Here is a 16,639-nt window from a genome sequence, read left to right on the forward strand (position 1 = left end):
ATGGTTACTTTACCATAGAAAAGTAACCATAGAAATGTCAGTGAATCTGATGACTGGTGTGGTTTCTTTACCATAGAAACCAATTAGTATGGAGACCAGTGTGTTGCTTAAATTTTAAATGATCAGCAATGTGTTGATATAGGCTGGAGAATTATACTGTACTATGTCAGGCTGGATTTGTGTTTAGATTTATTTATAACTTACAGTTTAGTTTAATAAAGATTTCATTTGAAAAATACATTTCTTATACAACAAGTTAATAATTTACTTGCAATTTACCACTTTTCTTATCATTAATATGCAATACTGTGCTTGTAAAGTTATTGCGCTGTATTTTAATGGTCCACTAGCAGCCATCACCACCAGTTTGTTTATATATTTCAAACTCAAATGACAGTTGTGCAGCTTTCAGCACTTGTACACATAAATATAGGATTTTTGTTGGTCATCAGTTCAAATGTCATAATGCTGGCCATGACGGTCTGTAGGGAGAATTGGTTAGAAATGTGTGTGAACTAAATTAGGATTTAATTAAGCCCACTAAAAAAGAGAGAACAGATTAAAATCTTCCTCAAATGTAAACAAATATTGCACTTCTTTATATCACCACCAGAGGGCGTACTACAACAGTCAAAGCAGATTTAAAAAGTGAGTCTAATGGCCATCGAATATTGATTCACTGACATTTCTGCCTCTGCAGAAAAAAATAGCATAAAGTGACAAAATAAATAATTTTTATTGGTTTAAAATGCTGATTTTAATGCCAAACTGTCTTGAAGATCTAATCTAACCAATTAAAATGTGGATAAATAAGCAAATCTTAATGAGGAGTGTTGTGTTTAAAACAGTAAATTAACCTGTTTTATTCTCTTTGCACCACAGGTGTCATTTTGAATAGATTTGTGTTCACAGGTGACAAGCCTTGAATAGATTTCACAAACAACAAGTCATCCCACTTTTAGGCACCGGGCCACATCGTTTTACACATAAACGATATTGAAATGCCACCAATGTGTAGAGGACATGTATGCATACCAAACAGCAATTATTATTCACTGGGTTTGCTCCTTCTCTTTCTTTGTCCCCCTCTGTCTGTATCTCTCTCCAAGGTCCTGGCTCTCTGCAGTAATAATACATGAACAGCTCCTCTCCCTCATCCATTAATCAGGAGGGAGGCTGAGGTAACGCCAGGCTGATCTTTGGCCCTCACACACACATACACACTTACCTTATCGCTAATAATTGAAGGGATATTAATGCAGATGAATAATTAAGCTTTGGGGGGGGCTCTCTTTAGCGTCCTAATGAGAGGTGGCGACAGATTGCTCCGAAGTCTTATTACGTCTCGTCGAGAAGTTTGGGAAAGCTTAAAGTGGTGATAAATGGCCTCCATCTGGCAATTGGCGAATTAAATCAATGCAGGCGCTTTGCAGAGTTTCCAATTTGAGCAACGCCACATTGTTGCTCTAATGAAGAAATCGGTCTCCGATCCTTTCTGAATTCTGTCATTCTGAGAGGAAAAGTGAATCTGATGACTGGTATAATAGTCTGTTTTAATCTGAGAGATTTTAACCAACTAGTAGAAGTAATTATTGAGATATTCTGCCATATAAACATGCTAACAAAATGTTGTACATTAAGGAAAATCATTAAGATTTATCCTGTTTCTGCCTTTTTATTACACTTAAATGTTATAGGCCACCAAAGAAATTTTATTATCAGACAAAGAAAACCTGAGTAAAACAAAGATGCTGATGGTTTAATTTATTAAGAGAGAAAAATTATCCAAGCCTAAAAAGTAATTTCTTCTAACGCTAAAAACTAATTAATATTTTACCTGCAGAATGGGCTTTCAGTTGTTAGCTTTATTGCTCAAACTTCAGGGAGACCAAACGTTTCAACACCATCTGTGTCTCCATCCCTGTTGCTGTGCTGACTTGTGACTCAGATGAAGACACAGATGGTGTCGAAACGTTAGTCTCCATAAAGTTTGAGCAATAAAGCTAAAAACTGATTGAGCTGTGAGATATTTTTACCCATTTTCTCTTTCTTACTGTTGAGTTATGACCAGGTCTTAACTGGGTTTGGTGAGGTCTGCAGTGTTTTGATAAACTAGCCTCTCCTAGAAAGTTTCAACACTGTTTCCTGTTTTCTATATTTGTGGATAATGGTGCTCAGTGTGGCTTGTTGGAGTCCCAAAGTTTCAGAAATCACTATATAGAGGTCCTGTGATGGAAGCACAACACACATATAGAGGCCTTAGTTCTCGACGCAACTGTCACAGGTTCGAGTCCCGAGCTGTTGACCCTTTGCTGCACTTTTTCCTCTTCTCCTACTTTGATGTGAAATAAAGGCCACAAGAGCCAATAAAACCTAACACCCCCCAAATTTTTGTATCTTTTTTCACCCTGTGGCCTACTTCATGTTGTCAGACAGGTTCTACTTCTTCATTTATCATTCTGGTGGTAATGCTGAATCAGAAAATTGAAGTAATCTTTGATAAAAAAAAAAAAAAATTAATCACAGATACTGCATGATTAAAGAGGGTTTACTCTTTCAGATAAGAGATCCCTTTTTCTTAAATAAATGATATTATTTACAACATTTTTTTATTTTTAGCATCTAAAGAGTTCATTGTCCTGGATGACTTAGCAATCTGTACATTAGCTCTTTATTATTGTATTGATGAATTTGTTTACACTCAGCTTGTCAATCCGTGGTAATTGCAACAGCTCACAAACCTCAAAAGAAGCCAGGCTGTCATTTCAGATAAAAGACTGATGAAGGATTTTCTGGAGACGCTGGGTGTTTCAGACTCTTCAGATTTGACATTTGTAGAAGAAACAGTTGTGTGGCTTGTTGCAGCAGCTGTTGTCAGCTTTTAGAGATGTGCTGTAACTCGCTGCTGGTGTTCAGGGTTGAAAAAAAAAAGAAAAAAAAAAAACACCGCCAGCAGTAAGGCTCCTAGGATGGTTATTTTGGTTACCAGTGTCAGAACTGGAACGTCTCACTTTAGCTGTTGGATGGTTTGTTTTTAAATGTGGATCAGCATCCATTATTCATCCAATAAAATGTATTCATTTGATGATCCTGTGTTATATAACATCACATTGACTTACAGTAGTTAATATTTATGCTCGAAATGTCTCTATATTGTAAATATTAACTTTTAAAGATAAAATAAATAACAGCATTACAGACAGTTTCCCAGGTGCAGCTAGACTTTTAGATCAACATCTTAACAAGTTGTCTGTGTATTTTTGTTGTGTAACTACTGGAACATTTTCATAATTCTTTCCGACATCAGTTCAGTCACTTTCTAACTAGAAAAACTTTAGCAACCTCAGTATTTAGTTAGAATAATTGAACTAAAAATACAGAAGAAAGAATGTGCAAACTAATTGACTTTCTGTTATTTTAATATTTGCAGATGACATGAAAATGTGTGATGAGAGTAACGTGAGAGAAGGAATGAAGGTAAGTTAAAAAATAAAAACACAAAAATGATGTTTGTGAACGAGATGGAGATCAGAGGGCTGTGAGTTAATGTGGAGGAGTTGACCAGTGTGTCCTGGAGGGATAGTGGATATACTGGACAAATGAATGTGTAAAATAAATATGCCAGGAAGTAGTAAATAAGAAGTGAAAAGGATGAGCACAGAGGAGTTTCATGCATGCACAGATCTGAACACTCACAGCTCCTATGAGTGCATCGCCAATGAGGTTCAGACTTTACCTTTTCTGTATTTTCTTTCTTCACCCATCCTGCATCTGGTGATGGTGGCATCCTTCCGATTCCTGGAAGTTCTCATCTGAAATGATGTGTACTAGATCTAAGGCAATTTCTGCCAATTCACAACAAAAACAGGCTTACGTATACTCGATGTGGTATACTGTGAGCAGCAGACAACATGGACCTGCAGAGGCTCATAAACACATCTCAGATCATCAAATGCTCTCTGTCCCCCCAGGAGGAGGTTGCTAACTCCAGGTGCATCAGAAGAGCCAAAAGCATCCTCAAAACTCCTCCCACCAAGATCATCATTTGTTTTCTTTAATGCCTTCAGGCAGCGTTATAGATCGATGGAAGCCTCAGCCACCAGGACAAAAACTAATTTTTATCCAGAGGCTGTCAGGGCTCGCAACTGTGCATGTGAATCACATTGATTTCTATTTTAGTAAAAACAGTCACTTTAATCTTGTACAGTTCTACCTGCTATTGGTAACTTTTATATATGTTTTATGTTTATATAAAATAAAGGACCTAAACTAGGTTGTGTTGGTCATTGTCAATCATCAAATGCTGATTGTGAGGAAAAGTCAGGAGAGAAAGCTGTGAGGCAGAAGGTTATAGCTAAATGTTGACAGACGAATTAGAAGCAAATACTCCACAACATCCACGTGCAACTAAATATAGACAAGGTTTTCACTTTGAGACTGTTTTGATCCAAACTGTGCTCAAATTACAAAGACACAGTTGAGCAACAAGAGGGTAAAAGTGTCCTGCTCACTAGACAAAGTGTGAAATTAAGGCTATTAAGCTTCTATTCTTCATATCTGCTCCATAAGAAGATGTGATAAATGTTGTGAGAAAGAATAGTAGCAGTCTGACAGTGAATAAATAGATGGATGTACATTTCTAAGGGACATTAAATGGAAAAGACATAACATAAAGTATCTTGAATTCATAGCAGCTGCAATAAAGCATTGAAATTATTTGCTCTGGGCTTGTGGTTTAAAGAGACAGTAGTTCTGACTAAAGAGTCCCATCTTGTGATCTAATAACGCAGACTTCACTGCTAATGCAGTTATGAATATGAAATTTGAGCATTAACATATTAATTTCTAGGAAAGCGATGACCTGATTGGCACGGTGGTTTTTGTCTGCTTGTAAAACAGTCTGTCTACATGGGGAAAAACACGCAGCACCTTCAGCATGACCGGCACCGAGGGCGGCTTGTGTGTCTGTGTGGGACTTCATCAGCCATGCTGCTTGGGGCCAATCTAACCTTTCAGTCTGCTCTCTAAGGATCTCCTCTCATTCTGGCTTTGCACAGCCTGTCACCATCTCCAACTAAAGGAAAGATAAAACATACAGTCCTCATTGGCTTTCTTACAATAAAAGCTGCCTACTTCACTGACTTCTGTAACCTTTTCTCCTCTGTGAAGAAAGGACAGGCTGCGCTGGGTGATGTATGAAAGCGTTCTCAGGTTTTTTGTAGTGTATTTAGACAGAATATCCCCTCCCTTTTCTTATTATTATTTTTATTTTTTACTAACAATGATATTTAAATAAAAGATCATGGTCCAGAGATAAACAAGTCTGCACTTGGGCTTCCAGCTAAATTCAAATGTCATGCTCACAACCACGAAGCTAACATCCCGAAATGTTTAGCGGCTGCAGCGCTTGTCACGTTCAGGGTGCCAAACTGCTAACATTTACTAAACATGACTTTAGTTTTCAAACCATTTGGCCATAAATTACATAAGCTTGTCCTCTAAAGTAAAAGATACAATCAGGATGAAGCCGGTTTTATTTTTTACCTGCATATTACAGCACTTTGCAAATTTATTCAAACCGCTTTAACTTGTTTTTGTCACAAACCTCAAGGCATTTTGTCTGGGTTTTATCTGAATGAGCGACAGAAAGTGGGAAATAATTGTGAAGTGGGAGAAAATGGACATGATGTTCACATTTTTCACAAATACAAATCTGAAAAGTATGATATGAATACAGTGGACACCCTTCTATCTGAGGTTCAGTATTTGAAAATGTATCTTTTTGCATATTTTATTGTAGCTCATTTCTAAGGCCCACTCCTCAAGGTTTTTTGTTATTAAATAGGAAAGTTTTTAACAGTTTTTGCCCTGCAGCCACACAGAAACAAACTGTTTTGTTTAAACTCTGACATATTAGCCCAATCCCTGTGGGCGGGGCCTAAAATATTCAAATTATTTAAGACTTGCAACAGATTATTAACTCAGTTTATGTCTGGAATTTGAGCTGCTGATTCTGTCAGCTGAATATGCTTCATTCAGTCTAAACTAGGTGTGTCCAAAGTGTGGACATTTGTAGCCATCAGAATTACTTTGAGTGGTCTGCAAAGTCCATTCAAGATGATGGATGTGATTGAAAAACCATTTAGGGGCTAGATTTTCCCACAAGGTCTTTAAAACAAGATGCAAACAAGTTAGCATCTTAATAATAATGAGAATAATGAGGTAACTTCCAAAGGATGTATCCAAATTTTAATTTTTACAGAAAAAATTAAAAGATGCACAACTTGGTTTTGGCCTGTCAGATAAACACACTAATATTTGTGGTTGTATTATGACAAAATGTGGACACGTTAAAGCATCTGAAATCCTTTTGCAGGTTTCTGCAGCTTGAAAAGCTTTTGATCAAGCAGAAGGTGAATGGCTCTCTAAAAGTATCGCCAGGCGTGACAAGCTGCGATAGGAGAGGATATAAATAATAACGACAGAAATGTGCAAAAGGAGGAAGGTAGAGGGAGGAGGGGAGATGATGGTTGAAAGGACGGAGTGAAAGAAATCTATCATCTTTAGCCTCTCATTATGGGCCGGCTCCGAGAACAAGACAAGACATGTTTCTGACAGTGATGCCTTTTCACTGTCAGCATGCAAGTCACCTGGATATGAACTGTTTTACTCGTGTGAATTAGAGTCAAACGTACCTAGAAAGAAGGAAAGTAGTAATAATTTATGGCAACGATCGGGAATGGCTTTATCGATCAAAACACACAAGTCAGATTCAGTTTAGTGATTAAGTTAGAGTTCATTTTATGAGGTGAAATACTTATTTGAGAGGCAAATTAACATTTTAACATCTCAATTTAAGATTGAGTTCAAACCAAAATTTAAGTTTGTTTTTGTTCCTCAGTTAAAATCCTTTATTAATTTATTTTTCTTATTTCACTTAATATGAAAGATATCTTTAGACCCTGATCTTGTTTTACTTTTTCCTCATTTGGCCGATTAAAGCACAAAGTAGAGCTCCAAAGTGCAGGCTGACAGAAAACATGAGTCAGCATTTGCAAAAACAATTATCCGGCATATGAGTCGCATCTGTGTCGGTATCTGGCCTCCTCAAAGTACTTTGGGTTGGCAGAAATATAACAATGCATCATCTCTTGTCTTCTGGAACATTAATCGACTTTATTGTATAAAGTTTTGGGATAGAAACAAATTAACAGAAAACAAATGTGGTGAAATAAACCTAAATGAAAACCATGCAACGAAATGTTCCACACATTTTCAAACGATTTAAAGTCACAGTTTTAATTAATTGAACCATATGGTAATCCAGTTTTACACAGCATTCAGGTTAAAGAATAAACAGGGTGATATTTATCCAGAACAACAGATGATTTGTCCAATTTATTGTTCTGCTGCTCATCTTACAATGAGACCATCTGAGGAAAAGAAGAACAGAGTGGAGGCTGTTGAGGAATAGCTCTCATTAGAGAGATTATTATTTCCCTCTCTTTGTATCTCAAAAACGAGAAAATGACTCAACTCATGCAACCATAATAAGACAAACAGCAAAAAGTATTTATCGTGTTGTGCTCTACTTTAATTTGTTAGTGGGAGCGGATGTTTCTTGGCTCCAAATTATATACCCAAACGCAAACAGTCAGTGTTGACTTATTATGACTGACAATGAATAAAATATGGCCTGAGTCATATTTTATTCATTGTCATTTTATTCACTGTTAGCGAATGTTTAAAAAGTAAGGTATATACAGGAAATTAGGATTTTGTTAAAAAGTTTGTGCCTTTCAGTAATTCATTTCAAAATGTATGATGGTTTTGACTTACAGATGAAATTTAGTTTAATCTTATAGCTTACATGCTAATGTTTCTGGTTGTGAACTGATTATATTACACTACAGTTTAACCTGAGATTAGATGTATTCTGGTTTGTAGTTTTACATCTCTTGTTTTGTTTAGTTCTCTCTGCTGATTAGCTTTATAGAGATGCTGATTTCATTTTCCAGTAGGACTTTTTATCTACCTACATTCTCCAAAGTATCAACACTTTCTTTGATGACCAGCTGCAGGGGGAAACCCTGTAGAGTCAAGACGTGCATAACAGATGAATTTGTACAGAAGAAAACAGAAAATGAAATATATATTTTTCTCTCTGCCTGTACAATCAATAAACTTGGACATAAACTCTGAAATGCAGTTAGTCTGTCTGTATTTAACAGTTTTGTGTCTAAATAAACCCAGATAATGACGTGTTGATTTGGTAGCAGTGTAATTACTTTCACTGGTGCGCACCGTCTTTGTCTTGCCGCACACTTCCATCTTTACCACGGTGGCTCCTCAGTTTAACCTCCTTTATTTGGTTTCCCAGTGAGGCCGCTGCTCTCCCCCAGCTGCGTGGTTTGCGAAGCGCGCCGGCTCGCGCAACAACAAAAGAGGAAGATAAGCAGAAGGTTTTAAAAGTGTCATTCAAAGTGTAAATTCTCAGCATGCCCCCTCTCTGGGGGTCTCTTTTGATGTCCCTTTTTATATTTCACTCATGCAGTGTTGGCATTTGCATCTCAAGGCGAGAACACGGATCAATCATGGCGGGGAGGAAACCGTTGGAGTGAAAGAATGAGAAGAGGTTTTAAAAATGCCTCGATGATTGGCTGCTTGTGCGAAGGGTTTGTCAGCAGCAGTACATCACGCCAGTTGCTGGAATCAAATAAAACAAACCAGTTGTCGCCACGGTGGCAAGCTGGTGCATTTTGTATCTGTAAGATTAGACTCTATAATCAGTGTGATCAATTGCAATGATCATCAGTGACGATGGCAGCTACAACAGCACACCCACTCTAAAGCTGGCTGGTTTCAGCAGCTGGAGCGCCCGCAGACACATGCTATCATTACTCCAATATGATGCCTGTTGCTCAGCTGCCTGTCAGGCTGAATTCCCCTGAACAAGGCATGCGTGCATGTGTGTGTGTGTGTGTGTGTGTGTGTGTGTGTGAAGCCTTGGCCCACTTATCTCATCCATCAGAGGATTTCAGTACTCCGCCTGTCAGTCAGCAATCGCTCACTGTCGCCCCGACCGGGCTTGCCGATCATCTATCGTGTTTGGAGAAACGTGAGTGTGAGAGTGCACGAGCATCAGTCAGCCACTTCCTGACACGTACTGCCGTTGATGTCTCAGTTGGTGTCAGCAACTCCACTTTTCATCCTAAATGTGTCTGCGGTGGGCGATGAGAGCCGTTACAGGGCCATCTTTAAGCGGAAGACCTCCGCTGGTGACATCATCGCTTCGGTTCACAGCTCTAAATCTCTCCGAACAGAGAACACCCTAAAGGGACAGATAATAAAATCTGGCCACTGTGTAATAATACGATTCCCAAATGATCTACAGAGAATGTCAAACTCCAGCCATGTTTAAGCTTAATGGAAGACCATTTAGTCATCTTTCAGTAAAATACTGCCTAGATTCACTCATCCTGCTCTTGATTTTGGCTGTTATCTTTTGAAACTAATCCTGGGCTCACAACTTCTGCTGTAGTTAACTGGGATAAAGGCAGAATGGTTACTGACAGTGGGCGAACAAACAAGTGATATTCCATGTCCATGGATCTAGTTTCTGTAAAATCCAGTCATTGTGACGGAGCATCTTGACAAATAGTCTTCAGTTCATTCAAAAGACTGCAAATAAGTTAAACTACATATTGAATGTTAGTTTCCAAACTTATGACGTTTTGTAATAAAAGATGCTGCATAGATACGTCTGCAGATGAGTTACTTCTTTTGAGCATAACACAGTAAACCAAAAGAATATGAACACCCAGTGTTTATTGATCACACCTCCTGCCTGGTCAGATGTATTCAATAGATTAGAAAAGCTTATTATAGAAACTTTATCACTGAGTAAAATACATTATTTAGTTTAATTACACACAGATGGATATTTGAAAACCTTTAAATGTGAGATTTAAAATTGGAATATTTCATAAGATCAATTAAAATCTATTCTTAAAAAATATTAAAAGCATATTTAATACCTGCTTTAAGGTTATTTTAATCTGACAAAAGAGCTTAATCAGGATATTGTAATTTATTGAACATGACTGAAATCTGTTCTTATTTTCAGAGACAGGTAAAGCACACCAGAGTTTATCCTGGATGGTATGGGCTTGGAAAGGAGTGGAAAAATGTTCATAAACCCGCCACAAGTCGACTCAAACGTGTGGGTTTAATACTTCTGCATTCTAGAAACATTAGTGCATGCGACTGAGAAATAGAAAATATAAGTGTCTCATGTCACGATTATCCTCCGATGTGAATTTACCCCAACTACTTTTAAGATTCCAGTTAGAGAAAAGCCTTGAAGATTTTAAATTCCAACTTTATTCCCACTGGGTTCCATAAATTCAGGGATCCTGTTGGGCCCAAATGCATCACCCAAAGGGAACATTAAAGACAGTTGTCAAAGTATTATCCATCTGAACGACAGAATAATTCACTGTGGTTTTGTTATATTCTGTATCTGTACTGTCGCCACCTTTTTCCAACGAGGGAAACTAATGGTTCGGACCATGAACGCTTGACTCTTGACAGGAACGGGGACGGCTTCTGATAGGAATTTTAATTGCGTCATCTCAGAACATGAGGTTGGACTTAATTGGTAAAAATTTCCAACTTTGCCCAGGATGTCACTAAACCGTACACGCTGGACCCTTAAAAATCTCCAGAGGGGTGCAGGGTTAAATCTCTAGATTTTATGTATGACATATGAAACATAAAAACTATAGACTTAAGATTCAGAGCAGGCAAAACAAAAGATAAAACACTAAAAGCTGTCGTAACAGGTGTGTATAAGGAGCTATTTTCCTTGAGTAGCTGCGTAGCAACACAATCCCCTCTGAGCTCGGCCAAGTTTGGACGCTGGGAGCAGGAGGAGAAGCCAACGTCTTAAATGAGGTTTATCAAAGCAGACATACTAATATTTGTTTCCCACCAATTCCATTTAAAGTGACAGAGCTGGCGTGTAAACAGCTGGTTTGTGCGCCTCCCCAGGGGGATAGGTATTAAAAAGGAAAATCCAAAATGCACACAAAACAGCCATCATCTTAATGAGGGCTTACAGGAGCATTGGAGGCTGGTGCACTATTTGCAAATAGCTCATCAGGAATCAAACACATGAGGCAGAAAGCTCGGCCTTCACTCAGTTTCATATTTCACAATGCTTCAGATTTTTCCAACATTTAAAGTACCTTATTTATATTCCATCACCTTATGTCACATTAGGATTTTCTCTGATCTCTTGTCAAGGGGGCATGTGACCGTCCTTCAAAGTTAGCGCGTAAACAGTAATTCAAGTGGAGCAGAGTTTGATAAAATGCGTTTTCAATTCCATATCGTTGCATCTAATTTAAATAAAAGCTTTATGTGACAATTTCAGACACATTTTATCATCTAGTGTTGGAACATTTTGCTTTAATTGCCTAAAATCAAGTAATTTAAGACAATAATTTATCAATGCAATCACATAAGATATCTGTTCCAATATTTAATTAATCTTTTGTGGTTTGCAGCTTAAAGCTCTGAAAGGAAGGCTTCCTACTGGACTCATCTGCTGAAAATGTCCAGAAGGAGCAGAGATGTTCAGGCCCCGAAGGACACACTGCAGAAACACAAGGTTTGTCCACAATAATGAATCACAGCTCTTTCAAGCAGGCAGAAATTATCAGAGAAATATTTCCAGGAATTTCCAGCAGCAAAGAATCTATGATTGAAAAGGAAAGTGCTGTTTTCAGAGAACGGACAGATTAGCTCAGAGAAATGTTTTTAAAGTTATTTATTGGTATATATGAGAACAAAACAACCATGAACAGAACATGACAACAGGTTTTTAGTGTGATTGGTTATTTTGTTAAACACAGACCACTACACACATCAGCACAGTTTGGCATGCTGCAGCAATCCAAGTTGCCATTTGGAGTTTTCGCAACTTCCTGTGTTGTATTGTATTAATGCATTCAGAATATTTATTTGGCCGACTTCAAGCTTTCCTGTGCCATTTCCAAATTTCAACACAGTGTAAAAAGGTTTTAGAGGGTTGACTGATTTTGTTTTTAAAAGCACTTGCATGCTTGTGTACAGCTTTTGCCTTGTTAGTATTCCTCAAACCTATGCTGACTGTCACCAAATTCAGTCCTCCTCTACAAATATCCTCTAAAAGGGATTTATGTCCTCCTGAAATACCAAAACACACATGCACACATGATATGTCTACTGAATCATATTGTTAAACTTAAATAAGAAATATTTTCAGTCAGTTACAGTCGCATTTGTTCATGTTTCACCTTTACATCACATATCGTAAATTTTGGCTCAGTAGGATTTGCATAATCTTTCTGACTAGCAGACAAATAAACAACTGCTGACCTCAAGTCTTACTGTATCAGAGGAAAAACTGTGCACTTGTTAGGATTCTCCTAATATGCTATGATTGACATCATGATACAGAAGTTAACTGTTACAGTAATTTTTACATCTTCACGTACATCAAGATGTGAAAGTCACTGTAATGTTTAACTTATTTACATATATAATGACCTGCTTGCTTTCAACTGAAAATAAAACATCTAGTTTATTGTTGCTAAAGATATAAATAATATATTTTGGCTGAAGGATTTCAACAAAACACTAAATCATTTGTTGTACTGATAATCACTTTAAATTTTTTTTAGAAAAACATATTCACAGCACCGATTTAGCTTGTAGGCTAACCACTAATATGCTACCATGTTAAACATGCTAACCCTGCTCAGTCGCAATAGCTTTCTGTTTGTCTGATTTTGTACTTAAGTTTAAAGTGATTTTCTTGTTTTGACTTACATATGCTTTGATGTTATTAAGTAAACAAAAGATTCAGAAAATGTGAAAAAGGTATGAGGAAACTCAACAGTAAAGATTGGTCCGTATTGTTGCATTTATTACAGTTTCTTCAGCTAACTAGCTAGCTGATAGCACAGTACAAAAATTGTGAAGTAACTTCCTCTTATGCAAAGTATTCTACTGAGTAAAATGAGATTAATCTGATCAAAAACAAACTAAAATTTGAACAGTGTTGGGAAAACAAAGGCTGATTCAGCATAGCTAACGAAAAAGTGAAACAAATTTGATTTGCTAAATTTGTTCTGGAGATGCTTCTTAATGGTTTTGATGTCACTATTACACAAAAACACAACTTTTACTGGAACAGCAAGTAATTTGTTATGCATAGCTTTGATAAGCTGTGTTATACCTTCATTAAATAATTTTGTTTTATCCACTTACATTACATATGTACAAAATCAGTCCCTAAATGTTCAACTTGGTGAAGATAATAATATATTAGCACTTAGCTTACTGGCTAAGTGCCAGTAAGCTAAGTGCTCACTTAGCCAGAAAATTGTTAGATTCTAATTCTAATTCTAATCTCCAATTAGAAATTGCTTTTCACAAGGAGAACTAATTATTTAATATTGTGTTGATATCCCTCAGGGAAATTATATTACTAAGCATTAAAATAATAAAGGAGACTTCTTCTGGTGTTTTGATGAAACTCTGTAAAAAGTCAGCACTGTTTCATTTCAGCATACATAGTCAATCATCACATTAAAACTGTAAATTTGCCGCAAAATTTAAGTTACAGTGTTGTGAACAGGTCACTAAATAGTGCCTCACCGACAGTCCTCTTAATATAGTCATATTTCTTTTTAAATATTGCTGTTATTGCACAAGGTGCCTTATAAACAACCAACGAAATGCCAATAATCTTTAAGGCCCGTCGTTATTTTCCTCAAATGGTTTTAAGACGTTCCTCCAGGAACATTTCCTCCCGGGTTCTTTATGGTGTGTCGTCAATCACCAGGAACATGAGTTTTCTCACACTGAGATATCAGTCACAGTTTTATAGCAATCTCTATCTAAACTCCAGTTAAAATAAATGTCATATACAAAAATCTTTCAATTAGTTTTTACAGCATATAGGGTTCAGATAGCTCTGTAAACTTGAACAGGTGTGCAAAAGAAGAAGAAAAAAAACATAATTAACCTTTAGTTGAGACAATTTCAGTCCAAAGCGCCTGTTGTGGAGGGTTTAATCGGGATATAAGATGAAGCCAGAGAAGGTGCTGTACTTGTTGTTGTTGCCCCCATGTGCTTTTCCACCATCCAGTTTAACATACACCTCGTCTCCAGAGTCCAAATGCAACACAGCACTGTTACTGGCGTAGTCATAGTTCTGGTCTGCATCTTGGGCTATGGCGCTGGCCCGTACCTGGTTCAACGAGATAAAAAGAAACTCAGGATGTAAAGACCGAGTGGAAAAGTTCACATGCACCTGAGAGGCAAAGTAAAACAGCAGTGGTGCGGAAAATTGTTAGATTCTAATTTTAAACCTCCAAATGTTGATTCAAGAGGAAATATGTTAGCATTACAGCTGTAGGATGTAATCAAATTTGACTGGGCTGCTTAGAAAAATTTGAATTGAACCTATCATGAATATTTGCCAAAAAAGGCCACAATTGAATAAAATGAAAAAATTGTAAGTCATGGTTTCAAATGTCAAACTTAAATTTGTTATACATAATATTATTCACTTAATGTTCCAGGTTCAGGTTCACTGATTTAAACCAGTGTTACTAAACAGATGACAAGCAAAAGTAACTGTGAACATTATTTTATATTAATGTTTCACAGGAAATGAACACTATTTACAGAACACTGCAAAAATCATACATGATTTCATCTTTTAATTAAATTATAATACATAATACATTAAAATACTAATAAATTGATTCATTTGTTTGTGTGTGTTTTTGTTTCTGCACTTTTAAACCTGAATTTTCTTATAAATTATAGACATTTTTAGGATGTTTTAAATTGCCACAGTACCTCATCAAGTGGACCTTTGATTAGTTAACCTCTTATGGTAATATGATATTACTTTAATATCAGAGCAAGTATGAAACTTCTGTCATAACCGTATTAGATCATATAAATTAATAATAAAATATCTCTTAATGGGCATCCAGCCATCCCTTATCGATTCCCGGTGGCCCTGGGTGGCGGGGTTCGGTTGAGGGCGGAGTTGCCCATAGCAACCATGTTGGATTTCTAAACATCTTAAATTACAAATTTGTGATGATTACATGATTGGATAATCATGTATTCAAAAATGTTATTAAATAGGTGTACATTTATTTTAAATGTTATTTAAATGATCAGGTATAAATCGTTTTTTGTTCCACGATGTATGGATTTGTATTGTGGCACTTTTGCCCTCGAAATGCGTCAATCTGCAGCTGAAAATGAAAAGAGAAAAGAAAAACCTCATCCGGAGGATCGCTGCGTTAAGCACCTTTTATGGAAATGAGAGCAAACAGAACTCGAAGTGAACAGAACATGAAGATTGAATTTATTTACTCATTTAAACTGTGAAGTTAAAGGGATACAACGGGAGGTTTGCGCCATGCGGTGCGCACTTGGTGCGTAAAATGTAACCCAGCTTTTTAAATTTTGATCAACTTTTCGAGAAGAGAACCGGGTTCAAATAAAGGTGTTTGATCAGCTAAACAAGCTAAGTTTTGAGACCTTATCCTAAAACTGTGTCCATTGATCAGAGCCACGCAGTGCCATGCATGCGCTCTGAGCTGGAGTCTACCTGTCCGTTCTTGCACAGGTCGGCCCACATGCTGGTGCCATCCCCCCCGCGCATCAGCACATGGTAGGTGAAGAAGTAGATTCCGGACACATGACAGGTGAACTTCCCGGTGCTCTGGTCGTAGTGGTTCCCCAAGTTTGTGATCACGTCGTCAAATTTCAGCACCTCATATCCCTCGTGCGGGTTCTTCAGACCCACGTAAAATGCGATCCTGTAGCCGCTCACCGTGGAGTTCGCTCCGTCCCCCTCGCCCGTGTCACCGGCCCCCGCAGCTCCGGCTAAAGCGGTGAAAGCCAGTTTATTGTCCCCGCGCTCTCCCGGTGGTCCCCTCGGTCCGGGGGGGCCAGGCTCTCCCGGTGGACCCCTAGGTCCGGGCTTCCCGGGTCGCCCGGGCTCGCCGCGCGTCCCTTGCGCCATGGGCGGCAGTGGAGCGACTCCGTTCACGTTCTGGCTCACCTCCATGGCGGTGGCTCCCCCCGGTTTGGGGCTGTATGGGTCACAAACCATCCGGCAGGTGCCCATCATCTCGTAGTAGTGAGCGGAGGTCTCCGGGGAGCGGAGGAGCAGCAGTGGGACAGCGATGGTCAGAGCCAGCAGGACCATGGCGACAGCGGTCACTGCGAAGACCACGGACCACTTCCTCCGGGCCGTGCGTGGACCAATGGACGCCAGAAAACCCGTCGAGCCGCGCTGGAGGGCAATTGTGACTGTTATCAGTGGGGGGTAAAAAGACAGACAGAAACAAAAGAAGTGAAGTTGGGGAAGTACGCATTAGTGTCTCCACCGCTCCAGTCCGTGTCTTCAATCCCCTGGGCAGCTGTGACCGAGCGGGAGACGCGCGTCTTGGCTGGATGGAGGGGTGGCGCGCAGACAGCTGCGCACAGCTGCGTCCAGCTGTTTGCAAGAAGAAGACCGGAAGGCAGCACTTCAAATTAAAACAGCAGCATGTAC

The 16,639-nt window shown here is 38.4% G+C and overlaps 1 protein-coding gene and 1 long non-coding RNA gene across 2 annotated transcripts in view; one reads left to right on the plus strand and one right to left on the minus strand.

Annotated features, from left to right (window-relative positions):
- The window catches only part of LOC106914670 (uncharacterized), a 117,213-nt gene extending 112,941 nt beyond the window's left edge, over positions 1-4,272 (plus strand). Inside the window, exons 3-5 of the long non-coding RNA XR_015762389.1 lie at positions 1,110-1,181; positions 3,431-3,477; positions 3,972-4,272. This is a non-coding gene — a long non-coding RNA (uncharacterized LOC106914670). The remainder of the gene's footprint in view (positions 1-1,109; positions 1,182-3,430; positions 3,478-3,971) is intronic.
- A 9,291-nt stretch (positions 4,273-13,563) lies between these two features.
- Positions 13,564-16,448, minus strand: c1ql2 (complement C1q like 2). The gene is made up of 2 exons (XM_014981615.2): positions 15,689-16,448; positions 13,564-14,302 (listed from the first exon to the last, which is right to left on the minus strand). Exons 1-2 carry the CDS (start codon positions 16,289-16,291, stop codon positions 14,123-14,125), a joined length of 783 nt encoding a protein of 260 aa, XP_014837101.1. The 5' UTR covers positions 16,292-16,448; the 3' UTR covers positions 13,564-14,122.
- Between the last annotated feature and the right edge of the window lie 191 nt (positions 16,449-16,639).

Source organism: Poecilia mexicana, unplaced genomic scaffold, assembly GCF_051168715.1.
Source record: "Poecilia mexicana isolate PSO_F unplaced genomic scaffold, ASM5116871v1 scaffold_2, whole genome shotgun sequence".
NCBI classification, from domain to species: Eukaryota; Metazoa; Chordata; class Actinopteri; order Cyprinodontiformes; family Poeciliidae; genus Poecilia; species Poecilia mexicana.